The sequence below is a fragment of the Phytophthora infestans genome, genomic scaffold, assembly GCF_000142945.1.
Source record: "Phytophthora infestans T30-4 supercont1.32 genomic scaffold, whole genome shotgun sequence".
Taxonomy (NCBI): domain Eukaryota; phylum Oomycota; class Peronosporomycetes; order Peronosporales; family Peronosporaceae; genus Phytophthora; species Phytophthora infestans.
The window spans coordinates 713,402-739,744 of record NW_003303727.1 but is presented as its reverse complement, the minus strand read 5'-3'; the positions used below and the strand labels follow the sequence as shown (position 1 = coordinate 739,744).

The following is a 26,343-nucleotide window of genomic DNA, read 5'->3' as shown; positions in this document are numbered from 1 at the left end:
CAAAGTCTTCTTTCTCGATCGTTGGCCAACGTGCTGACGCTCCAGCGAACCCACCACTCAGAAACCCCAACGGGTGATGATGCTGATCCTCCAGTGGTAGCGAGACTTCCTCTGGTTCCAACTGCGTCACAAAAGCATCCAAAAAAAAAGCCTGGTTCGCATCAGTATATAGATACAGCTCCACCGTTGGTTTCGGGGGCCAGCGGCACCATCTTCAACAAGGCTCGACGAACGTCTTCGAAACTGGCGATTTCCTTGTCGCTCCACTCCGCGTCACTAAGTCTCACCTTGGCAAGCTTATTCTTCTTCCGTGAACCAGCCATATTTGCCACCTGCTTCAATGTGTTGTACAAATGTGCCGCTATACTCGTGTACTCCGGAATATTTTTCCTCATCCAGTTGGTTGCGCAGATATACTGCTGTAGCTCTGCAGCTGTTTACGGTGGCTTCACATCAACAAGTCCCTGCACTCGATCAGGACAATGCTTCACACTTTCAGCTGAGATGGTTCTGCCACATCACTTTACCGCCGTTGCAAAGAACAGACATTTTTTTGGCATTCAGCTTTAGCCCGAAATGCTTGCAGCGGGCGAGAGCTTTGTCCAGTACCTCTAGCAAAGCCTCTTCACGCTCAGCATAACCAAGAATATCATCAGGCCATGCCAGAATGCAATATCCAAGTAGGTCTCCAAATATTTCCTCTACCTCACCTTGGCAATACGCCACCGCATCGGTGGCACCCATAGGAACTCGTGTCGGGGTGTAGATGCCTCGATGCGTCACGAAAGAGTACATTTTCTGGGATTCCGGGGATAGAGGCAGTTGCCAATAGCCTTAAAACCAGTCCAGTATAAAAACATCTTACTCTTTCTATATCACCCAGCACCACTTCCAGCATTGGCATCGACTACGGCGTTGGTTCCGTCCGATCGTTGACACTGCGGCTGTCAATGGTCATCCGCGGGTATGCTGAGGGATCGGAGTCCTGCTCTCGTTTCCGAACTATCCTTGGAGCTGATGCCCACCTCCTCCTATGGTTCTTAAACACCAGTCCGTGCTTGATCAGAGTTGCAGTGTGACGGCCCAAAAACGCACGATCATTAGGGAAGTTGCGGCGTAGCTGCACACTCACTGGGGTCGCGTCGGGCTTCAGCCGGACCTTCATCGGCTCAGCTCGCACCGGCGGGTCATTACCGAATTCTACTCGATATGGGCGATTTTACATATGAGAATGGACTGGATTGTGATCCATTATCATATGCAAAATAGAATGGATTGGATTGTAATCCATTCTCATATGTAAAATCGCCCATAGCCTTGTTCGACCTACCGGAATTGACCCATCTTTGTGGCCACCTCGACTTTCTTCTCAAAGTACATTATGATCTCACGTATGGCCGTCGGGCGTAGTATAGGTAGTGCGGTCCTCGTCGCAAGACGATCAATGTCATCGGCTTCCTCTTCCATCATATGTTGCTCGCTGCCGGCAGCTACTTGCATACGACACACACGTTGCAGAGTAGTCGGGGTGACATCGTCTTCACAGACTTCCGACTTCACCTCGCTAACATTCCACTCTGGACGAGTATCGCGTACTTCTACCAACAACTTGTCCGTCGAGTACCTCAAATTTTTCATGATTGGGCGGCCGACAGTCATCTCCGTCGACGCATTATCCGCCTCGACGTAATCTGTCTAGTCTCTTAGCATCAATGGGCCAGCTGAAGTCGTGAGTATGACCTCCCGGAACGTTGCCTTGCGGTGTACATCCACCTCGTGTCCACCGACCGGGTTCAACCGCAATCCATCTACCAGCTTCATATCCACTACTATGCCTTACCGATAGAGTACGTCCAGAGCACCTCGCGCCACGAATGACGTGTCTGCTCCTGAGTCCAAGAGGATTGCTTTCACAGCCACACCATCAACCCTAGCCACAACTGTACCATGATCGGCTCCGACGTCTCGGTCCTCGGCGAGACGCTCGTCGTGGCTGACAACCTCAAAATGACACACCGTAGCACCGCGAGCGGCGTCGCGTCGCTCACGAAGCGCCTTAAGCAATTCGGATGCTTCACCTGGCAGACAGCTCGGACAGTCTCTCACTAGATGCTAAGTCGAGTGACATTTCAAGCATTCACCTCGTGAAGCTCTAGGCATTCTTCCTTCAGTGACAAACGTGTCTCTCAAGTTTCCTCTATGCGACGACCGTGCGTCTTCTTGACCATGCTGACTGCCACGACCTCCGCGACCTTCCCCATCGCTGCCTGTACCAAGGCTCTCACTGCGTCCTCGACCTCCTTTCGCACCACGGCCAGGGGTTCCGAAAATACTATTTTTATTAAATACTTTTGTATTTTAATCGAAAAATTATTTATTTTTAGATTTGCTTAGAAGGGCTGCAATATTTGTTTTGTGCTCTGTGTCACCAATAACCCTATTGCGAACCGGTCTCCTGAGACCGGTTCACAATCACTTCTTCGAATGGAGCACGTTCATCGATTGATGGCGCATCATCCTCCAACAATTTAGCATTTTTAGCTGGAGCAATATACTCACAGCCCATTGTCTTTTCTACTCAATACGATGCCTGCGAAGACCCCGTGGAGCGTTCCAAAGCCGCGTCGAAAGGCAGCTTCCGCCCCGCCCAGAGCGCCAAAGAATGCCAAGAAGGCCAAGACGTCGAAGAAGATGGTTCGCACGCACCCGTTCACGTCGAAGCAAGTGTCATCTTTCTATTTTACGGCTGTACTCGACGATGATGAAGAGCCTACTGCAGTATACAAGTGTCGCTGTGGTGTCCAGCGCCGAATGGAGCCTAACACTGGCTACACAAACCTACTTGGCCACGTCTTCATGTGGCACACAAACTTCGTTGCGGACATGACAAGCGCCAGCTCAAATACGAAAACGTTAGTTGGGCTCGTCGATGACAAGACTCACAAAGTCTTCTCTTGGATTGACGTTGTGCTCTCGTGCAATCTGCCCTTCTCGTTCTGTGAGACAGACGCGGCATCTAACTACGTAAGGATTGGGAGCCTTTCGACGGACAGCCTCGTGAAACACATGTGCCTACTAGTCCGTGAAGTTGAAACTGTGATCGCTGGTATTCTGCCAAAGTCGTTTGGCATCATTTTTGACGGGTGGACCTTCCGTTCAGAGCATTACGTCGCAGTCTTTGCATCCTTTCACCACGATGGCAAGTGCAGAACATTTTGGTCGCAATGGCGCCACTTGTCGACGATGAGGTCAGCGACCACACAGCTCGCAGTCACGTTAAGTTTCTGGACACAATTCTCTCTTACTTTGGCCGGAGCAAAGCCAATATTGTCTACATTGTCGGAGATAATTGCTCCGTGAACGGTGCTGTTGCCGATCTGCTGCAGGTTTCGATGGTGGGCTGTGCCAGCCATCGTCTGAACCTGGCGGTAAACTTGCTCCTCTCTGGCGACGATGAGCTGATCACTAAGATCCAGAAGTTGATGTACAAGGTGAAAAATTCGCTGTTGGTGTCCGCAAAGTTACGGTGGGTTAATTCGACTAATTTTAGTTTTCTGATATCTGATAATTTTTTTTATTATGCTAGGCGAAAAACACTTCTTCGACCAGTCCCTAAGCAGGACACTCGCTGGTCATCGACGTTTGCCATGGTGAACAGATACTTTGAGCTGAAGGAGTTCATCAGTGATGACATTGAAGAGGAGCTGGCGGAGTTTATGCCAACACGCCGAGAGGAAAAGCAGCTGAAGACGATCCTCAACACCCTCAAGATGTACGAATCAACCTCTAAAAAGCTGCAAAGTGCGGACGACATAACGCTACTCGACGTGCGCGACCTCTTTGACGCGCTCATTGCTCAGAAACCCGAAGTCGCCAAGTACCTTCAAGCCGACGCAGAGATCGTCAAGAGTCCAGTCTTCGAGCGAGCTTGTGTTAATGTCCTGCTGGGTCGTGAGGGATCGCTGTCTGACGATGAGAAGACTATGCTTGAGCCGCTAGCCCCGGAAGACGCTCCTCCATCGAGTTCGTCGGAGACAACAGCGCTAGGTAAAGATTTTGCCGCAATTGCGCTCGAGCAGGCGAGACGACTTCGTCAAACTACTTCACGCTTTAGCGATCAAGTGTCTATGATCGCTCCGACTTCCAACATCGTGGAGAGATTCTTTAGTCAGGCGAAGGCAGTGGTTGGCATGCACCGCCAAGCCATGACTCCACTGCATCTCGAGAGTATCCTCTTTTTAAAGGTGAGCCGCACGTACTGGAGCGCAGCCACTGTGCGCAAGGTCGTTCGGGGAGCGCAATAATCTCCCAATACTTATTCTCCAAACAAACTCCTATATATTTCTTGCAATACGTTCAATTATTGCAGGCACCTCTGACGGAGAGATAGGTAAAATTATTTGTATTGCTGAATCCTCCAACTAAATATAAATAGCATTTTCGGAACCCCTGACCACGGCCACTAGAACCACCTCGTCTGGCGTGCCGTTGAATATTCTCTCTAGTAGATGCCCCCGCGGCTGCCTGTGCAGCGTGTTCCCATGTCATCAACTCACGCATGAGCTGCGTGACCCACGAACAGAACGGCACCACTTCGTTCTTGTACTTCTTATTCTCATGTAACGTCAACTTGGTGGTGATCACTGCCTTGAAACTGGCGGGAGCCAGCGTGTCTGTAAGATATATCACGATCCGGCGCTGCTCGTGTTCAAACGCCTCAGTCAAGTTGAACTGGTCCAAAATGGCCTCCAGATCGGCCTGTAGATTCATCATTCCACTCTCTGGCTCAGGCCACGTTGTCTTCATCTGCAGCTTCTTCATGGCTTTATCAACGGACGCGTAGTCGATGTGCGATGGTGTGTTGACCTGCTTGACGTAATCAATCCATTGCTGCTCTGAGACCATATGCGGCGCCATGCAGAGCTCGTACCGCGCCACCATGCGCTTCGTCGTCGCCTTCACACGCGCTCCGACCAGCATCGCAAACGCTCCACCCCACTGAGTCTGAAGCGCGTTAATGGCAGCCAAGTACGTATCGTGCTGGCGCATGAAGATCCTCCTGTCCTGCATCGTCGTGCCTGATAATCTAGGAGGCTGCGGTAGCGCTGGAGCCGCGACCACGTGCTGGCCGCCTACCGCTGGACTGGCGGTGGCCATGACCTCAATGGCCTCCCCCGCATGCACGTCTTCAACGGGTTCGGGATCGTGATCGTCAGTCCCGGTGATATTGGCGAGTGCGACGCCTCGCTCAAGCCGCATCGCTGCGGCGCGTGCAGCTAACTCGTCGATCGTCGGATCTTGTGCCGTAGCTGCCGCTTACTCGTCCGTCGCGTCTTGGTCGCTTATGTCTTCTCGCGCTTGCACTGCGCGGAGCTCCAACCTTTAGAAACGACTAAAGCTAGCTTTGTTGTCTCTCCGGTCCTCTGCCAGGCCGAACTGCTCTCTACCGAGCTAAACTGAAACTGTGTATTGAATTGAATCCTCTAAATCTTCTATCTCTCTCTGTGCTACACATCACGTGCCATCACATCTTACCTTCTCCTCCTGGCGAGGAAATACCATCGGTCAGTAGAAAACTACTGATCTGTCCCCAACGCGGCGCAGTTAAGACGGCAATCAGTAGAAAATGATAAAGTTCGATCCGTACCTAACTCTAATCATAGCTCCATTTCTGCTGCCTTCAGCAAAACCGCTTTTGCCCTAAGCGTACCATGCCTCGAAAGCCGCCTCCGAATTATGGGAGTTCTCCCTTCGTGGTAGATCTTTCTGACATCGCTACAGCTATAAGCGTGGGTGTTTTGAGGGAGGACGCAAAAGTTGATACCTCAGACCGCTCCAGCCAAAAGTATGGGGGAGTATACGCGACACGAACCAATATTGCAGACACTGAGTTTCCAACACAAACAAGGAAACTTACGACACAAACAATTGCAACCGTTGACTGCTGATTAATAATTAAGGTATTTCTTTCCAATAGATTATCTTACTGATCCTCACTTTCAATAAACATCAGCAGCAAACGGACTGGGGAGTCAATTACTGTGAGTAGATAGAACTCTACTAACGTACCCTGAGAGTAACCAGTTGGATACGTCGTGTACCCAGCTACTTCGACGTCAACATGTTATTTCGGTGTACTATTTTTTAGCTGCTCAAAACGCCTTTATTTATATGGTTGTTTTTGTGGAGTGCACTTCGGTGGCATTCGTCATTTTGGTAGATGCCTCCGCTCAACCCCCGACAGCGTCACGCCCAAACGATCCAGCGCCGTCTGGACGGCTCCTTTTGGCAGCTTCGTCTAAGCAGAGAAGTTAGCATACCGAACGAAGTCGACCGAGAGCTGGACGCCGAGCGTGCATCGTCCATAGGTGGTGGGTTACGTGACGTTGTCAGTAGAGGAGGAGGTCTTTTTGCAAACGAGCGCCGAGCCAGTAGAGGAGACAATGCTCAGCTTTTCGAGGTAGAAAGAATATACGCCAAACGGTGGGTCAATAACTTCGTATACTACCTTATTCAATGGGTGGGGTACACAGAGTTGACGTGGGAGCCAAGTACCAACGTGCCAGCGCGCCTAAAGATGGTGTTCGAACACGAGTCAGTCAATTTCGTCTGGGTCTATCAATCTACGCGGGGAAGACGAACCCAGCGTCGCGAGCAGCCAACGCGCCGGGGTCAGAGACTGATAGACCAAACGAGGCAGGACAAAGAGAAAATGCAAATGCGAACTACCAAACGAGGCAGGACTAAGAGAAAATGCAAATGCGAACTTAACAGCACTCCAGTAGCTGTGAAATCAGTAGTTGTGCAGGCAGCGCCGCGTTGGGGACAGATCAGTAGTTTTCTACTGACCGATGGTATTTCCTCCCTCCTGGCGCACGGTACGTGCATCTCCCGCGGTCACCCTCGCCAGCTGGGGTCGAGGGAGCCGTACTGATACAAACTGTATCCGGACCGATCACAGATGATTTTGCTCGAAGGGTAGCGGGTTATGAGAAAGTGAAGGTAAATGGCCCTAAAACTATTGAGTTAAAATGGAAAACCTAAATGAGATCATTGACATGCCAAGTGTACCGCTTCGCGAAGCTCTACATGTAGAGACGCTGCGCTTCCAGCAAGGCGCGGCATTATTTTTCATCTATTAATCTCGATATCCAGTAGTTTATTATAATACTGTACATGTATCATCCCCTTGTGCTGGTCCGTACAAAATAAGAGTGTATACCCTAATTCGCTTTTTCACAGCCCCAATGACGGCTAGCTATAAACGTTTATTTGACTCAAAAAGTGTATTGGCCTTCGAATCATACAAAAAATAAGATAATCATTTATGTGTAGATTACAGGCTTAGATTTACCTTTTATGAGGATATGGTTGAAAGCAACGAGAGATAGGTACTAGCACCCACCAACACTGGTGACCGACATCAGTTGATTTCTCTCATTCGAGAAAAACGGCGGACAGAGAAGAATGGTGGGACCCGTTGGAAAGTCACTTCGCAGCATTTTGACGGCAAAAGAGAAGCAGCAATGTACGGAGAGCAACAGCCGGGAGCACCGCTTGCGATGTGCGATTGTGTAAGAGAAGCGGGGCTACGTACAAGAACGGCAAAGAAAGTGGGAGCATTGCCGGCAAACAATTTCGGCCTCTTCTTGAGCAAGAGCCGTTTTTTTTTTACATGATGGGCTACCTCCAATTTTCGAAAGATAAGTCCCCACGCGCTTGCCAAGATCGATTGTAGAAAATACGCCCAGCTGTCGGCGTATTGCAGCGGACGATTTGCCCGAGGATATCGTGCACCTCCTGTCACTAGCTTCGACGAAGCCACATTGCCATCTCGCTCAAGATACAATCCTACTCGACAGTTTAACAAAGACAAACCGCACAAGTGGGGCACCAAGGCCCTTGTCGCAGCGTGTGCTAAGCCCATGTACTGTAAAAGGTACGTGAGGATACCGTGGCGAGCTCAAGCTTGCCGAGGTGGTAGTTTTGCATAAGTCCTTATGTTGAATATCCAGCGAGCATAAGGACTTGGCCTCACAAAAGTATCCAACAAAACGCTAGCTTACTGTTTCATTTGCATACAGAACTGAAGTCTACTCTGGCGCCAAGTTTGAGCACCCGGACCAAAAGACAATAAAAGGGTGAAGTCGCTGGTTGCGGAACGTGAACGCGCTTGTCCACCGTCGCCGACGTCTCCATGGCGTATCGTCATAACAGACCGCTTTTACACATCGATAAAGCTGGCGTTAGAGCTGCTGCACCGCCGCATGTAACTGACAGGTACAATTCAACAGACAGGCCTAAAGACGTTGTGACTAAGATGAAATTGAGAACAGTCAAAAACAGAAAAATGGTGGTACCCTCGCAGGGCACGACAAAGTTGACGAGAAGCCAGTCGTTTCCACAGCTGACCGCGGCTATGTAGATGGACCGCCACCCAGTGCACATGCCGTCATCAGGTGACAATCGAAAGACCGGTGCTGTTAGTACCTGTAGGTTCACTCTAATTGATGATGCTCGATCGGCTAATACGGGATTTTTTCTTGCTTTATAGTGCGCCGTATTCAAGGGGAGATGAAACCAGTCCCCGCGCCAGAAATCTTGCGTAATTAATACCGCTGGAAGGGTGTACGTCCATGATCAACTGTAGATGCAGAGTTACAGCGTTTAACTAGCCTACAAGACACGCAAGTATTACAGGACTTTATTGCTGGGGCCGTTTGACATGACAGCCGTCAACCCATTTATTGTGTAGCGTCACTTTCGGAAGATAAATAACATGCGACCTGCACGACACTTCGCAGTTTTCGAGACGTTGATGAAAGTAGCTACTCTCCGTTGATTCGAGGAAGTGTTTGCAGATATTGTGGGTCGCATGCTGGATCATCAAAGCAAGAGTATAGGCTTCTCCTTTAGCATCCAACATAACGCTGTATTATGTAGTACAACGGGTACAGCAAGTTACAACCGCGAGGGAACGAGCGGTCGCGTCCTCGGTAAGAGATGCGCCGGCCCACGGTCATCCGTAGTCGAAAGTGCATGTCACATACATGGAGACCAAAGACTCGAGGAAAGCCCAGACACGATTGACGGTGAGCAAATGGTGAAGCACTTCCGTCGCTCCTGCAAGGTGTGCACACTCAACAAGGTGAAACCACGAAAATTCACCAAGCATTTCTCTTCAGAATGCTAGAGCAACAAGCGGTAAGTGAGTAGCGACTTGATATACGATGACCAATACACTATCAAAATTGTGGTGCTGCAGCAAATACCTTTGCAACGCTGGGCGTGACCGCAGAGATAGATGCTTTTGTATCTGGCAGTTGAAGGGAAAAAAATGGGAGCGAGATCTGTGGTGTAGTAGAACACACAAATACCGTCAGGTGTGGATTCCTTACACAAACCACGTGGGTTTTTTTCTCGCAAAATTTGATGATCCAAATTGAGTTCGAATGTGCATTGACCGGAAACCTGCTTCAGACGGATATATCTCAAATACTTACTTTAAAGTATCATAATTTTTCCCGCCAATAGGTTTGAAGTGGTCATCTCCACCTGCAACGACAGCAACGAGGTGCTCCCTCCTCTGGTATCATTGCCGACTGCATATACTCGCCATGGGTCACATGCAAGACTACCAAATCCTAGCGATTCCACAAGCCCTCCTCGGCCCCCTTGTTGATAGCATCACCCATGAGCAACTCAATGCAGTTTCATAAGAGTATTATTACACCACTACTTCCAAGATACATTGCTGGTTGGTGAAGGGGTTGTCACGGGCATGGTGAATTGGATAATGAGGAGGATTGAGCTGGATGCGCTCTCTAAGGACTTACCTACCAGCCAAGGAGTGGCTGGCTGTCAGTTTTGCTTAGCTGGGATTGAGTAGTTTGTGCAGCATAGGCTACAAATAATTTATGACGATACTGGAAATATCTAACTGAAAGTTTTCATCATAAATAAATAAAATAAATTATTCCAAACAAATATTGCCACATTATTTTCAATTGCAATGTATTATTCGGAAGGCCTGGCTATACAGTTCTGCAACCCGTTTCTGCGTCCCTGGACTTTGATAAACCTCCGGATGTGATGATCCCAAATCCAAATGAACAATACTCTGTACTCCAAAATCGCATATATTTGCAAATCCTATACTGTTTACTTTCCCGAAACGGGGTGCAGTACTGTACTGATCTTTCACTAAGGTTTTGAAAAGTGAACTTCGTCTCGAAGCCCTGGAGAACTGGAAGCTGTTGCGCATACATGTACGTATTAGTATACAGTAATCCCTGCACCAAAAAGCTACTGTACCGGCGGCGCTCGGCTACCGGAAGTGATGCATTTCCAAGGTACACGCGCTGTTAAAATTAAAAGAAAAATAATGTACTACAGTGCAAGCATGAGCGTATTTATATAGTTTACACGGCGTCTACGTTAGCGTTCCTATCTTAATTGGCCACAGGAGCGAGTGCAGCAGCCTGCTGCTGAGTCCGCTGCGCGCAATGCTCGGCGCACAAGTTGCCGTTCCGCTCGTACGCCGGCTTCTGGCATGTCTCCACTAGGCAGCGCTTACCACCGCCGTGCGCCCAGCACAGGCCATGCGACACAGCGATCTTTGAGCACCCGCCGTGTTTGCAACGAGTGCCGCCGCCGTGCGACCAGCAGATGCCGCGCGACTTGGCACGCTTCGTGCAGCCCTCCACCGTGCAGCGCGTGTAGCCGCCGTGCTTCCAGCACAGCCCGCGGTTCTGCGCGCGGCAGTTGCAACCTTCCACGGAGCAGCGCTTGCCACCTCCGTGACGGATGCACAGGCCCCGATCCACCACGTACTTCTCGCAGCCCTCCGATTTGCAGATGCGCGTCTTGCGCTTCTTCTTGGGCTGCGGCTTGACTTCTTGCGGCTGGATCAGGCTCGTGGTCATTGGCAGCGATGACGCAGAGTTCGCGTACGGGTGGTACAGGATAGTGGACGGCGCCGTCGGGGCAGCGGGCACGTACAAGTGCTGCTGGTTGAGGAGGTTCTGGGCGCCCCCAGCTTGGCCAGCAGGCGGGTTCAGCAGGAACGAGATCGACGAAGACGCGCGCGTAGGCGACGAGGTGGCCGACGAGGCGTAGCTGCCCTGAGCCGCAAGAGTACTCATGAGGCTGGGCAGTGTAGGCAGGCGGGGTGCCAACGACGGCAGCCGAATGGTGCGGATCGTGTGCGGTGCCGAGTACGGCTCGGACGGCATCGAAGCCGCCTGCAGAAGCGGTGCCAGGCGCGAAGATCCGACGGGGACAGCTTGCATGGAAGATAGACAATTGTTGAACTGGTAGGGTGCTTGCTCGCTGGGTGGTGTTTTGCCAAGTGAACAGCGTGAGTGCCCTGACAAACGGGCTGCTGAACTGAGTTGTTGCTGTGACGACTGGCAAGAGCGACTGGGAAGATTTGCCTGTATAGAAAACTCGAGCTACAATCTCGAGACGATTTGCCCTACCGCGCTGAAAAGTAAACATACCGTCTGTCCCACTAATGAGACCAACGCGTTAGCTTGGCTAAGAACGGCTTTTTGCGAAGTGAGGAATCCGCCAACTCGACTCGAGAAGACGTTGACCACGCTTTTGGCGACTGGCAAGATCGATTTTGGAGATTTGCGAATGCTTGGGTCGAAATGTGCGTGAACAGTTTGTGCGAGCAGCGCTTGAAGCTTTCAAGAGAGCTCGTTACTCGATTTCAGTAGGAAGCGTGAGTTTGTCCGGGATGCTGGGGAGGATAGGGCGTGACTGCCATCAAAACACTTGTCTTTCCTGGCTGCGCCGTAATCGCTGGCAGCTTGGCGAAAAGGTTCAAACGAGGCGTTTGGTTTTGCGCGACTAAAAGATAATCTCAACAATACTGAACACGTCAAACCACCTGTTACTGAGCAATGCATGAGACTCAAACTTTTTTTCTCAGCATTTTTTTTTATAGTTATAACATTTTGCTTTTTGTGAGTCAACAACGCGAGTTTCAAGCCTCTAATCCGTCACTTCAAGCCTTGTAACGCATTTGCATACAGTACTTAAGGTCATGTTTACCGGCAAACTCAATTCGTCGCTGTGATTGCCGGAGCACGATTCCTGCAGTGTTTACTTGTGGTTTGAGTTGGCCGCACTGAGAAAGTTGCCCAAACTCCCAAATAGTAATTCACAAATGATGGTAAAATGCGCTGCACTATGTGACAGACATACAGTATGCACCAGGTATCTTAAATTGCTGGCCACGGAGGGGTTTTGTCGATGTTACTGGTATAAGGTAGTTCTCTACACTGTGAAGAATGGAGATCAAAAGCTTTTTACAATTTTCTAAGAATTAAACACGCGCTTTATCTCCATTCTCGTTTAAATATTAACATAGTTTAGCTTTGCGTTCTTCTTCAATTCTAAAATGTTTAATTTTGATTTTTAAATATAAAAATTATCCAGCAAATACAAAAGCATGTAAGTTTACAAATTTATATTTTAAACTATGAATCACCACTGTATCAGCTTTTGTAATGGTAGATGTATGACTACCGAGAGGATTACAGAGCCTGGCTCGAATCTTATCCGCACTCGTGCTGCACGAGTCGTGGAGTCGTCGTGACGTAGAGCATGGGCAGCAGCAGTTTGACTTAAGCTTTGAGAAGCCAGGGTGGCTACACGCGCTCGACCTGGCCCTAATCAAAACTCTCAAAATGTTTCAAAAGGAGCATTATTTTTGACACACTAGATAACAGTCTCAAAAAGTGTGTCTTAGCGTATGGATCTTGATACTGCATAAAATCTAATTTTATGCGAATTCCATGCCGTATTCCGGAAAACATGATTCTTGGAAAAGCACATGCTTGTTTTTTTGCATTCGAATTGCAGGCGAGAGGAACAGCGTCGCTAACGTTAGCGGTTTTTTAAACAACCTTTTAAGACTGCACGGCATTTCTATTTTACTAAAAACTCGGTGAGTTTACTATAATAATGCAGAAGTGAATACAGTACATAAGCAGAAGCGATGAAATACCATGGTACCGGTAGGGTTATGGGTAACAGCACATCTTACAGTACATGTAAGCGCGGATAAAATTCACTTTACTTTATTGTATTTTTATTTTTAAATAAAACTATTTAAGTAAAATAGTAAGAAATAAATTGGTCCATTCTGTCGCTGCTTTTTTTATTTACGTGCTAAAATTAAGAGTCATTCTAAGCTTTGGTTTTTTTTTATAAAAAAATCATTAATTTTTCTCTCTCGTGCCTTTGATGCATCTATCAAATTTTGATACAAACGACACTTTACCATACTGTGAGCACTCGCAGCGGAGTTTATTAAGAGTCCATTCTGAGCTTGTACTAATAACAAAGGAAAAGAATAAATCAACCTCTCTCTCTTTGATGCATCTATCAAATATTGATACAAACGACACTTTATTATACTGTGAGCACTCGCGGCGGAGTTCACGCTCCTTAATACCAACGTGCTGTGGGTCCCGCTCGAGGGCGAGTGTAATCTCAGATCACTTTGGCTCTGTTCTCTCTAATAACCTTATTTTCAAAAGGGAACTTTAAATTGTAAATACTAATACCGGTAAGGCACTCCTGAGATGTAGCACCAAACGACAATGGAATGGTCCACAGCGGTTCTTGCGTCGGGATCGACTTAGGAATTCCTCGGAAGGGATGCAGGTACTGTACAAGTACGCATAACGTACATGCAGTGCATCTCCGCCGCATGGTCCGGAGTACACTAATAAATGTACAGTACTGTAGTACTTAGATAATGGAAATAAGGGCTTGCCAGCTTAATTGTATTTACGTAAAATCGATAAGCACTACATGTATTAAATCAAAACAACAAGAAGAGTTTAGACTGCAGTAGTTTATGTTTTTAGTGTACAGTAACCCTACAGCACCCGCTTACAGTACTAAAATAAGAAGTACTGTACAGTACATGTACGGTACTTCATAGTTCGAAGTACACATGAGCTTAGCTCATGTGTAGCTCATTGAGCTACGCGCCAAGGGCAAGCTCGTCGTGTCCATTTGCGCTGGGACCATGGCTGTTTATTCTCTTGTTCCCTTTCCAGCGTATTCAAGCAGTGATGACGACCACAGTTTCGCCGCGCTGCTGCACCGCATCTCGGATATTATCGTAGCGCCGGCTTTCTGGTATTATAGCATCAGGCTGAACCAAATATACATGTACAGTACTTATAAGTATGTAGTTTTTTAAAGCAACAGAAATGTACAAAGTGATATTATATTCTAAAGCAAAAAAGCTGTACATGCGCATTTATATATTATTTTTATTTTTCATGCATATACATGTATTACTGTATAGCTTTCAACACATGAGCTACAGACTGTTCTACAGTACAGTACAGTAGCTTGTACAGTCTGTACGGCATGAACAAATATTTGACTCAAAGTTCAACAAGGGTTCACAAGCACGGCTTTCCCCGTTTTGCCAATGCGATTTGTCCCGGCCGTAAACGACGGCGTCCAGATGGACGCAAAAGATGGTTTGGAGTGCGGATGACTTTTCGCTGGCTGCACCGTCCGGTAATCCGCCGTTGTATGCTCGAGCTGAAGCCAGTCGCACCTTATCCTGTTGGAGCTGCTAGCTTGACAAAGCCACAGCGGGCAAAGCGCGCCGAACTTGATTTTTGTGAGTCAAAAACCGATCGGGTCCGCCGCGTTTGCCTAGCATTTTGGTACAGTACAGTAGTTCTACTGAGCCCGGCCTCGTCAATGCGAGTTACTTCGGCCAAGGCTGTTACAGTAATGAACCGACGGAGCTGGGAGCCGTATCGCGCTCTCGGCTTGCTGTGCATTGACGAAGTGGCATGGATTCTGCCTCAACACGGGCCGTGTTTTGGATGAGACACCAGCGTGTTCTCCTATGGATAGGGCAGCCGAAGCTAAGAGAACAGCGCGCAAAAGCAGCTGTTCCAGTGTACCTACGTGTATTAAAGCTGTTGCCTCGGATCGACTCACTATTACAGCAACCAAATAATAGACGTGTGTACTGTGCTCCCGAATCTATTATAATACCAATAGGTTTCTACGTCTTTTGCGGTGTCAGCTTTAGATACATCGTCGCGCTGCTATATCGGGCATAAAAGTCTGGGTACTGTACACGTACAGCAAAACCTGTTGTGGCCACAAACTTCACAACCTCACAACGTTTTCAACAGTTTACTTTCACTTTTACGTGACCCGAATCGGACGAGCGCAATGATGGCACAGCGCACTTTCTCGCCCAGGCGCTTTTCCACCGCATGGATGCACGCTTCTTCCTACTGAAATGGCAAAGCGCGAGCAACAACCCAGAGCGAAGCTGGGCGGTGACATGTGTTGATTATTCTATGCAAGGCTAATCCAAATCCCAACACGGATCGCCTAACTCGCTCGCAGAAATCCTTGGGCTGCGTTAATATATACGGCGTGTCGGTAGGGTTGCCATCCTACAGTCGGAAGGGATCCGAATAGCGTGACGGGCTCAGCGCCAGTGAAACCGGATCAGCTTCAAGCTCGGCCAGCAGAACGCGTTGGTCTCATTAGTGGGACAGACGGTATGTTTACTTTTCAGCGCGGTAGGGCAAATCGTCTCGAGATTGTAGCTCGAGTTTTCTATACAGGCAAATCTTCCCAGTCGCTCTTGCCAGTCGTCACAGCAACAACTCAGTTCAGCAGCCCGTTTGTCAGGGCACTCACGCTGTTCACTTGGCAAAACACCACCCAGCGAGCAAGCACCCTACCAGTTCAACAATTGTCTATCTTCCATGCAAGCTGTCCCCGTCGGATCTTCGCGCCTGGCACCGCTTCTGCAGGCGGCTTCGATGCCGTCCGAGCCGTACTCGGCACCGCACACGATCCGCACCATCCGGCTGCCGTCGCTGGCACCCCGCCTGCCTACACTGCCCAGCCTCATGAGTACTCTTGCGGCTCAGGGCAGCTACGCCTCGTCGGCCACCTCGTCGCCTACGCGCGCGTCTTCGTCGATCTCGTTCCTGCTGAACCCGCCTGCTGGCCAAGCTGGGGGCGCCCAGAACCTCCTCAACCAGCAGCACTTGTACGTGCCCGCTGCCCCGACGGCGCCGTCCACTATCCTGTACCACCCGTACGCGAACTCTGCGTCATCGCTGCCAATGACCACGAGCCTGATCCAGCCGCAAGAAGTCAAGCCGCAGCCCAAGAAGAAGCGCAAGACGCGCATCTGCAAATCGGAGGGCTGCGAGAAGTACGTGGTGGATCGGGGCCTGTGCATCCGTCACGGAGGTGGCAAGCGCTGCTCCGTGGAAGGTTGCAACTGCCGCGCGCAGAACCGCGGGCTGTGCTGGAAGCACGGCGGCTACACGCGCTGCACGGTGGAGGGCTGCACGAAGCGTGCCAAGTCGCGCGGCATCTGCTGGTCGCACGGCGGCGGCACTCGTTGCAAACACGGCGGGTGCTCAAAGATCGCTGTGTCGCATGGCCTGTGCTGGGCGCACGGCGGTGGTAAGCGCTGCCTAGTGGAGACATGCCAGAAGCCGGCGTACGAGCGGAACGGCAACTTGTGCGCCGAGCATTGCGCGCAGCGGACTCAGCAGCAGGCTGCTGCACTCGCTCCTGTGGCCAATTAAGATAGGAACGCTAACGTAGACGCCGTGTAAACTATATAAACACGTTCACAATGATTTTTCTCAAACAGATAAAGCTGTGTAAATTTATACAAGGGGAAGCAGAACTCTGTCAAGTACACCGAGACGCTGACCTCCAGCATGCTTCCATAACTGGGGTCAAAGTTGGGCAATTTGACCCCCATTTTCCAACATGATAACGCGTCCATACATGCCTCGAGGTTCACCAAGGGCTTCCTAGCCACCCATAACATCGAACCAATGGCGTGGCCTGCCAAAAGCCCCGATCTGAACATCATAGAGAACGTGTGGGGGCTTCTATCTCGCCGGGTGTACGCCAACGGACGCCAATTTGACAAGCCTGCCGACTTGATCAGACAGATCAAGTTAGAGTGGTCTCGCATTGATCCTGAGTATGTTAAGAAGCTAGTGTGAAGCGTCCTAAAGCGGCTGGAAGCGACGCGGCTGTTAAAAGGAGCTAAGACGGGCTACTAGAGCCGTTTGCATGTAGAGCCTGCAAGTGCGGCTATAATTCTGACCCGACCTCAAACCAGATTTTGCCTCCTGGCTCCAAGCCGACTTAATCTTTTTCAACCTCGCTTGCTGCACAAGTCTTCTATCCCTTTAAGACGGCCTCCGAGCCCTTCGATTGCAGGCAGGTCTCAGTTTCCGGCGCAAGAGCTCTATTTTTCAGGTGCGGCTATAATTACGACGCGCACTGTACAGGTACTACGTAGTACTACGTAGTAGTATAAATACTAGTAGTATTAAATAGTAGTACTACTAATGCCTCTCTGTTTATTTGTACATGTAATACGTTTTCTTGAATTTGTCCGACGGCGTCACGATGAAAACAGTCAGTCTCGCAACCTTCGGTTAATCATGCGGAGAGCAAGCGAATTTCTTCTCCACACACGCTTGCAAGGTGCTTGACCCCGCCAAGTTGACGCTAAATGGATGTGTCGTGACCAAGTCGTTGAGCTAGTCGATTACCGACTGTTTGGCGCATTGGACTTTGTAGTACATGTATGTACAAATTGTACATGTACACCATTTCCAGAGCCAAAGCAAGATGAAAAATGTATCGTGTCTGCGGTGTAGTTTTGCTTGCTGCGCAATCAGCTTCATCAGCACGATATCCTGATACGTGGCGATGCTCCTGTTGACCAGTACGAGAGCGGCAAGCGAGTTTTGCCAGTTGAGCATGACGGTAACAAAGCACTGGCGCTTTCCACCGTCCATTGACGGTCAATGTCGCCAATGAGACAGCGAGTGCAATAAAGCAAGCATTCCGGGCGAGTCTACGATTCGTATCTCTACGGGTGCCATTGTACTGTACCGGCACAGGCCCCGCAATGTCTGCGGCAGACAGACTACCGATGCCGACGACCACACGAGGCTCGTGCACAGCACGGTGCTGTCGCGGAGCCAGCTCCCGCGGCGGGAGTCCCGCCTGCGATTACTTCCGTTCCATCGTTTCTCCATGGAAAAGCCGCTGGCCACGCATTGACGGCGTCCGTCTTCGAGGAGTGAGATCTGCTGCCCACTCCAGCTCGTCTCAAACGACTTGTACCTGCTCAAATCCACGACAGGCCTCATTTACAGACGAATGAAGCTGCTGCGGGTCAGCGTTCGTTGGCAGTTAAGGCCGAAAGAGAATTGGCGGTGGCGGCATCACACACAGAAGCCTTCTCTGGTTTCGGATCAGCGCCTGGTTAGCTTTGTCTCGACTCATATAAAAATGAGCTGTACAGTAACGTTACCCGTAACCCAGTACAGTACAGTACACAAGTAGTGACGTTGCCCATGGAGACTCAAAAATAAACGTGGCCGGATTATGCACGTGCAATGACCGAGAGGGCAACCCAAGCTCAGTCGTCAGAGAGAGACCAAGTGCGCAAGGGACGCTCCACGCCGAGTCGAACGTAGCACAGCGTCAATATCAAAGTGAGCTAGGACCATGCGGGCCATGTCCTTCCAAGACTTGTTCGTCAAGCCTATCGAGCCTGCGCGTCTACCGCCGGCCACGCCGTTGCTGTCGCCCAGCTCGACCTTCGACGGGCTCGGTAGCTCGACGCCCAAAGGCTCGATCGACTTCATCCTGGACGACGCCAGGCACGCGGGCGTCAAAATGGAGCCGAATCTCGTGTCAGGGGCAGAAAAAGGAGAAGACACGGAGCTGCGGCTTGCCACGCCCACCTCCGCCAAACGCAAGGCACAGGGCGACGCTGTAGACGCCACTGCGCCCAAACGCAAGAAGAGAAAAGCTCGTATCTGCAAGGAACCAGATTGTGATAAATACGTCGTGGATCACGGTCTGTGTATCCGACACGGGGTGGGGTGCATGTGTGTTTATATCTGCTTTGGTCTACTTTGGGTGCTGATGGGTAACTACTGTACCTCTAGGGCGGCAAGCGCTGCAACGTCGAGGGCTGCAATTGCCGTGCGCAGAACCGAGGGCTCTGCTGGAAACACGGTGGCTACACCATCTGCAAGGTGGAAGGCTGCTCCAAGCGCGCCAAGTCGCGCGGCATCTGCTGGTCGCACGGCGGCGGCACCCGCTGCAAGTTCGAAGGGTGTTCCAAGATCGCAGTGTCGCTGGGGCGGTGCTGGGCGCACGGAGGAGGTGAGCTCAGCTCAGATATGTCGGCTGGCTGGCTGACTGCTGGTCCTCTGACTGATTCATTGTCACACGCAGGCAAACGCTGCTCCATCGCGACGTGCCGGAAGCCTGCGTCCGAGCGGACCAACAACTTCTGCACCGACCACTACGCCTGGTACAGCCAGCACGAGGAGAACGTCGCCGCGGTCACCGACGAGCGGCAAATCCTGGCTCAACCGACGCAATAGGCATAACACCGGCAGATCCATCTCGCCCCGCCCACGTGTAGTGCATCCAGTGGTGGGGGCGACTTTATGCTGTACACCATCATCGTTAATTAAGATCGAGAGGGCTCAGTGGCGACTAGCGTGGGTGACGTGCCTCTGCTGGACTTTTTCGAAAAGTACCTTTCACTTTACCCGAAATTGAGCGAAGTTCGACAGCTTTCACTTGAGTAGGTGAACATGACAGTAACGCCAGCATTTAAGCAGCAGTACGTCGCCAGGGAAGTGGTGAAGCCTGCTCTTCATAATGTCACTACAGTGTACTTGTAGGCACGCAATTATAAAGGCCGAGGCAAGATTGCATTGCGGTGTATTACATTTGTGCACGATGACATTTTGATTACTTTTCGAGCTGATAGTGGGAGTGTATGAGACAGGGGTAGGGCATAAGGCGACTAGAAAATTTAGCTTCAACTTCGTTTCACAGGAAATGAAACATTTTCTTTGTGTCTTTTTCGTGTTTTGCAGCTGATTATCTTTTGCCAAAGTACCGGCAAAATATGGAAAGAACTGACAAACACGGCCACAAAAGCAACTTTTTCCTTGCAGACGATGGGTGTATTTGCAGACCAGTCCGACGATCGGCCTTGCAGAACATTTTATCGCAAGGCAACGTCTCTTTGCCAGTCGTGCGACTAATAGTTTTAGCAGCAAGGTTTTTTCACCGGCATGTTGCGGCTTTCCGTTGAGCTTCCAGCATAATTACACTCACCGAACTCTTATGACCAACGTCTTTCTATTGGCTGGTAGCTGAATGAATAATAGGCTGTCACATGCACCCACCGCCAAGAAGTGCTGTAGTGACTACAGCACTTCTTGGCGGTGGGTGCAGTGTCACTGTAGCTAATGTGTCTGATTTAAACACTACAAACGAGAAAATGTGCACCTGCAAAACTCCACCAAAACCCTTCAAATACGATTGATCTCTACGACACAAAGCCCAGCTCTATGGCCGCCTTGTCAGCCTGGTTGCAGATATTGTCGTCGTTGCAAAGGTTGCGCACATTGGTGAGTTTCTCCGGGTCCTTGAGCTTAATAGCCAGCTGCAGTGCGTCGCTGTACATGTCGAGATGGATGAGCGTCTCGAACTTCTCGTCCACCGACGTGATGCGCGTCGTGTAGCTCTCGGCCTGCTGCTTCTCTCCTTCCTCGAGACACGCGATGGCGAAGGCCTTGAAGCCACAGGGCGGCGTCTTCTTCTCCAGCGAGAACTTGTGCAGTGCGTCCCACTGTCGCGTCTCGGCCAGCGCCTTGATCTTGACGCGATAGAAGCGCTTGTCCGGGACCTTAAACTTCTTGGCAAACGCCGCCACTAGCGGCAGCAGCTTCGGCTCGTACTTGGAGTCTCGTAGCAGCAGCTTCATCGTGTTCGAGATGGACAGACCCACGAGCTTGCGACGCTTGACGTTCTCTGGCTTCTCTTCCAGTTTGCCTTGCTCCTGCAGCAGCTCCATCTGCTCCTCCGTGAGCTTGGCGTGCGACGGCAACTTGGCGTTCGTGTACTTGGTCGTCGCGTCTTTCAGCGCCGTCGTCTTCTCCTCCACGTCTGTCGACTTGAAAGAGAGCAGCAGGTCGTTCTCCGCACTCGCCACATCGGTCCACAGCGCCGCACTACTCGAGCTCTTGGTAGCGCAGTAGTACAGCAGCATCAGGCTCACCGCTTCGCCGTACATTGGCTCGCGGTTCAGCACGTAGCGGAACTCGTCCATCGACGGCAGTGTGCGCTCCAGGTGGAACAGCGTCATGTAGATCAGGTCCGTGTTGTTGGACTCCAGCGACTTCCGCAGCGCCAGCTCGAACTCGCCCATCGACAGCAGCAACGGCACCTGGTCCGACGCGTTCTCCTCCAGGTCCAAGAACATCGTCGCCAGGCGTCGTCGGTTCACTCGCTCGGCGCAGTTGGCGATGTCTGCGTACGAGACCAACGTCGCGTTCTTGAGTTTCTTCCGGACCAGCGCCACCAGCTCCTCGTCCGACACGTTCGAAGACGTCGCCGCCTTGACCTTCTCACACGCCCAATGTACCAGCACGCGGTCTGTCGGGATCTTGAGGTACTCGCAGATCTTGAGCGCCAAAAAGTGGTGACGCATCGCCACCAGACGACTCACGACCACTTCGGCTGTGAGGCGATCGAACTGCGTGACGGTCAGGGGGAAGCCGATCTCCTGTTGACGCAGAGCGTTCAGCACGCGGATCTTCCGGCACATGTCCACGAACAGCTCGGCGTCCATCAAAGCGTTGCCTCCTGTCCCTGTACCTCCGGGCAGTGCCGACGACGCGTCCATCGCCGAGTCCACGAAGCATTTGCCGTACGACGCAGCACGCATGAGCGTCGTCTGCGAAGCGTAGTCGAACTCACTGCCAGCAGCGTCCACGCAGTCCTTGATGGCGTCTTCCAGGGCGTTCTGGCTTAGGATGAAGCGGATATGTTCGTCCGCTTTCGCGTCGCCAGAGTCAAAGGCGTCCAGAGCTTGATACAGCATCGCAGCGGGCGCAGTAGAGCCCACTCCTTTGATATTCTCCACACAAGTCGGCACGCGTAGCACGATATCGTGCGACGTAGCGCTGTACACTCGGCAGCAGTCCACTTCCTGGGCCAGAATGATGCTCTCGGAGTAAGGGAAGCGGAGCCACGAGCCATACGGCCCCACCATGACCAGTCCGGCACTAGGCCAGTACATGAGCACCGAGTCTTCTCCACACCAACACATACTCAAGGGACTGGCCTTGCTCTGTGTGTCAAACGACAAGATCTTCTTGTCCATCATCGTGTTGAGCACCGTCAAGATGCCGTCTTGAGTGAATAAAGCCATAAACAGGCCGTTAGGGGCGATGGCTACAGCGGAGATGGGTGCAGCGATGGAGTCCTGCAGCTTCATGTCGTGTGCGCCGCCGTCCTTGCTCACGATGACCAGCGACTTGTTGCTCGTACCTAGTAGGACTTCTGGGTAGATGCTCTTGAGGAATTTCGGCTCCAGTAAAGCCATGCACGTGGGCGGGTTGGCGTCCGAGAGTCCGCAGTCGGGTAAAAGAGACACTTTCGGTCGGACAGAGTCCACGTCTAGCACCTGGACAAGCGCCATCTTCTCGGTGAGCGTTACGAGGCCGCCGCCCCACGCTTCAAATGTAGCCACTTTGTCCTTGGAGCCTGGTGGGAGCAGCGAGAAGCGCGTCTCCTCGTCTCCGGCCATACTGAAGGCCACACAGGTGCCACTAGCGAACACGCAGAGCAAGCGCAGTTCATCCGTCCACGTCATGCCCACGAGCGTCTCCTTCTTGTCCTCGAAAGTTGTCCAGTCCACTGTGCCGAGCTTCTGGCCGCACGCGTTGAACAGCAGCAATTGACGCGCCAGAGGCGAGTCAGACGACACTTTGACCAGCTTCTTGGGGTCGCGGAGAAGCGCCACAGGTCCACCGTAAGGCGCACAGGCCGCCACGAAGTCGCGCAGATCGTTCACCCCCTCGCTCGCCCAAGTCATGCCGTACACAGCCCATTTCTGGTACTGCACCTTGCCCAAAGTGTGCCACTCGGTCTCCATAGGGCTGATCCAAGATGCGGAAATCGAAGGGGGACGTGATGAGATTTATGTAGAGTACATGAAATATAGCGTTTAAAACATCAAGTTGAAGTGGGGGGAAATGGCTACCTTGCTGAGAATAATGGCTACACTAGACTTGACGCCAAGTGCCGTAGTCGCCGAGATCCTGCGGACCAAAACTCATCCGCATGGACTTACGCAGTGCTGGTTCACGATACAACTCGCTCGAATCAGCGTCAAGACCCGCGAGCAGGTCTGGATCGCTACTCGTCGGGAACATCAGCAGTGCCGAAGACTCGCTGAGTGTCTCGAGTGGACGTCGAGTTGGCGCTGACTCTGCTGCAGCTGGAGCTTCTTCGTCTCCTGCGGGTGGTTCTTCAGGCTCTCCTTGCTCTTTCGCTTCCTTCTGATCCTTCGACTCGTTTTCTTCCAATGGCTGGAGACTGGCATTCAACATACTCAACGGGAACTCCGTCTTAGTGGGCAGCCCCGAGCTCTGCAGACTGGAGCTATGTTCCAAGCTCTGGTGTCCACTACGTGCAATCATGTGATGCTGCTGCTCCTTGTCACGTACGTATCCCCACAGGACGACGATGTATGTACCCATGAGCAACACCAACACAGCAGCACTTTGTGTCGTAGTGCCACGTTCGAGAATGAAGCCACTCATGGCTCCTTGGTACAGCAACAGACTGACACACGTGGCGTGGGTGGCCGTACGCGCGATGCTTCCGCGTCCTTTGATGCGACGTCGTACGTTCAAGAGCGAGTACTTGTCCACGCCGTGTTGCATCACAAAGTACAGTGTGCCTAGCGGTAAGATCAATGGCACGACGGTACTGAACATGAGCACGATCGTCAGTGTACTGATCTGCATCGCCGACTGTGTGCCAGTATAGAACTGGTCCGCCTCCACCGCCTGCACTTGCTCCCTGGGCGTCAACGCACGCGGCTTAGCCCACGAGAATTTGACGTACTCAGTGGCCCGTAGCAGCACGAGAGCGGTGCCCAGGAAGCAGCGCTGAAGGATGTAGTCCACGTAGAAGATCCCCGAGTTATGCAGGAAGAGCGTGCCCAACATCCCCAGTACCTCGCCGTCGTCTTCGAGATACAGCAGCACGGCGTCGATGGACATGAAGGCCAGACTCGGCACGAAGATGGTGTTGAAGATCAGGTAGACGGAAGCGGTGCGTAGGATCAAGCGTTCCTTGGCCGAATCGGTCGAGATCGGCTGGATATGGCCCGCAATCTGCAGCACATTCAGCAGCACCGCGTTGATCATAACCAGGATGAGCGTCGGGATGTAGTTGGCCAGAAGTTTGGCCATACGAGGCGACACTTTCCTCAGCAGATCGCCCAGCTGAGCCACCAGATCCGACAGCGACTGCGCCGCGCCCGTGGAGTACGAGGAGCTGCTGGAAATGGCGGACGTCACGGCGATCGGAGACGTGAACAGCAGCAGAACCACGAGGATGCAGACGTTCACTAGCAGCACGACGACTGTGCGCTTCGCGAAGGGGAACGACACGCTCTGCCAGTCAATGTCGTCGGGCTCGGGAGCGGCTTCCAGATGCCATCGAGTCAGGCCCAACTCACGCACATAGCGCACGAGCCGCGGCTGCGAGTGCTCCGGGAAGCGCGCCAGGATGGACGTGATACTCTGGTTACGCACACGACGGACGAAGCGCGCACGCAGTCTGGCCGACTTGAAGATGACGAACGCACGTCCTGCACCTTTGTTCTCGTGCAAGATACGAGACAGACACGTAATTTCTTTCTCTCGCAGCTTCTTAATGTGATTGGCCAGTTGTTCCTCTTGTTGCTCCATTGGAACAGGCTTGGTGCACCATCTGAGGCAGCAGAACCAATTGCGCAACATCAGACGCAGCGACGGGAGCATCACGCCACCAGGCAGCAGGCGCAGCGACCACGACGGCTTCTCGTCGTTCAGTTCTCGCTCGTGCAGGATCTTCATGCGAGCCAGATCCGTCTCTTCTTGACGACGACGAGCTTGTAGACTGTGGAATTCGGCCAGATTAAACACGACACTCACATCCTCCACGTAGCCAGGGAACACCTCGTCCAATAGACGCAGCATGCGTTGCTCTCGGAGGTTCTTGGGGATGCCACGGTTCACAAACAGCGATCGGTTACTGAGTGAAGATGGCTGCATTCCAATCAGATGGGTACGCTCCGGTAGCTTGTCCTTCTGTTCTTCTAATGTAGCCATCTCCTTGTCTTTCGCGAGTAGAGGTTGCTTCTCCGGGTCCTCTGTCTCTGTCGTGGTCTGACTCGGCGACACGACAACTTCTGGAGTCCCTGAGTCCTCTGCAGCATTCACGCTCTTGTCATCTTCTCCTGACGTCTGTCCTGCGATGGCTACACTGGTGGCAGTCGACATAATGGATGACGAGCGCTGTGTCAGCCCTGCCAGTTTGTGTGATCGCCTCGAGTCATGCGTGGGAATTGTAGCCAAAGCGCTGAGTTGTCTATAGTACACTAAGAACGCAACTGTCGTCAAGTAGCACATGGCTACAGGCACCCAGAGGTACGGCGACTCGTTCGGCATGACTCGGATCGTGGCATGAGCGAAGGACCACCACTTATTATCCACATCTTGAGCTGCACTGCCGCTCCCCATGGCTGCGTCCTCTGCGTCCATCGCATGGAGGTATGTAGCTCCGTCTGTCGAGCCCTGTGCGATGCCTTCGATCCCTTTAACGGCGGCTTCTGCTGCTGCTTCCACTTGCTGTATCGCGTTGGCTCCAATCGTGAGGTAAAGAGGAAGCAGAACTAGCATTGCAAAGATACTCAGTACACCCAGATAACGCGCTGTGTACTGCTGGTAGAGCAGGTAAAACGTGCCCTCGGGGCCGAGTCGCATCTCCACGTCGGTGTCTCTAATTGGAGTGCGCCACAGGAGATCGCCCCACTTCTGGAGTGTAAAGTGAGCCGCTTCCTGCGCTCTGGCTGACAAGATGGAGCTGGACCCGAAGCGGAAGAGACTGAAGCGAGTACTGCGTGCACCGGCTTGGAAGATGGCCAGCGCCACGAGAAACATGACGCCGTTGAACCCCAACACGAATCCCATGCCCTGCCAGCCCATGGCTGCGTCCTTGGCCACAGTCGCATTGTAGTCCACGTTCCAAATGTTGTTGGACGGCGCGCGAGACGCCTCCGCGAGCGGAGAGTCCTCCATTGCGCACGAGGATTTGAATATGGAGGGACTGGGCGGTCCTGATTCGGTCGGCGCATACGAAAATCTCATTAATCGATTTGAGCGGGGCCTTTGATAACATATC

The 26,343-nt window shown here is 51.7% G+C and overlaps 4 protein-coding genes across 4 annotated transcripts; 2 read left to right on the top strand and 2 right to left on the bottom strand.

The window, feature by feature from the left end:
* Positions 1-10,451: 10,451 nt before the first annotated feature.
* Positions 10,452-11,891, bottom strand: PITG_14114 (uncharacterized protein; the record flags this gene model as incomplete). Its single annotated transcript, XM_002899195.1, has 1 exon — positions 10,452-11,891. One exon carries the CDS (start codon positions 11,289-11,291, stop codon positions 10,452-10,454), a length of 840 nt encoding a protein of 279 aa, XP_002899241.1.
* Positions 11,892-15,728: 3,837 nt separating this feature from the next.
* On the top strand, positions 15,729-16,680 carry PITG_14113 (uncharacterized protein; the record flags this gene model as incomplete). Its single annotated transcript, XM_002899194.1, has 1 exon — positions 15,729-16,680. One exon carries the CDS (start codon positions 15,780-15,782, stop codon positions 16,617-16,619), a length of 840 nt encoding a protein of 279 aa, XP_002899240.1.
* A 1,821-nt stretch (positions 16,681-18,501) lies between these two features.
* PITG_14112 (uncharacterized protein) lies at positions 18,502-19,466 on the top strand (the record flags this gene model as incomplete). Its single annotated transcript, XM_002899193.1, has 3 exons — positions 18,502-18,951; positions 19,023-19,242; positions 19,315-19,466. 3 exons carry the CDS (start codon positions 18,748-18,750, stop codon positions 19,464-19,466), a joined length of 576 nt encoding a protein of 191 aa, XP_002899239.1.
* A 931-nt stretch (positions 19,467-20,397) lies between these two features.
* On the bottom strand, positions 20,398-26,240 carry PITG_14111 (vacuolar protein sorting-associated protein, putative; the record flags this gene model as incomplete). Its single annotated transcript, XM_002899192.1, has 3 exons — positions 20,398-23,045; positions 23,171-23,207; positions 23,240-26,240. The coding sequence occupies 3 exons, from the start codon at positions 26,238-26,240 to the stop codon at positions 20,429-20,431; spliced, it is 5,655 nt and encodes a 1,884-aa protein (XP_002899238.1).
* Positions 26,241-26,343: the final 103 nt, after the last annotated feature.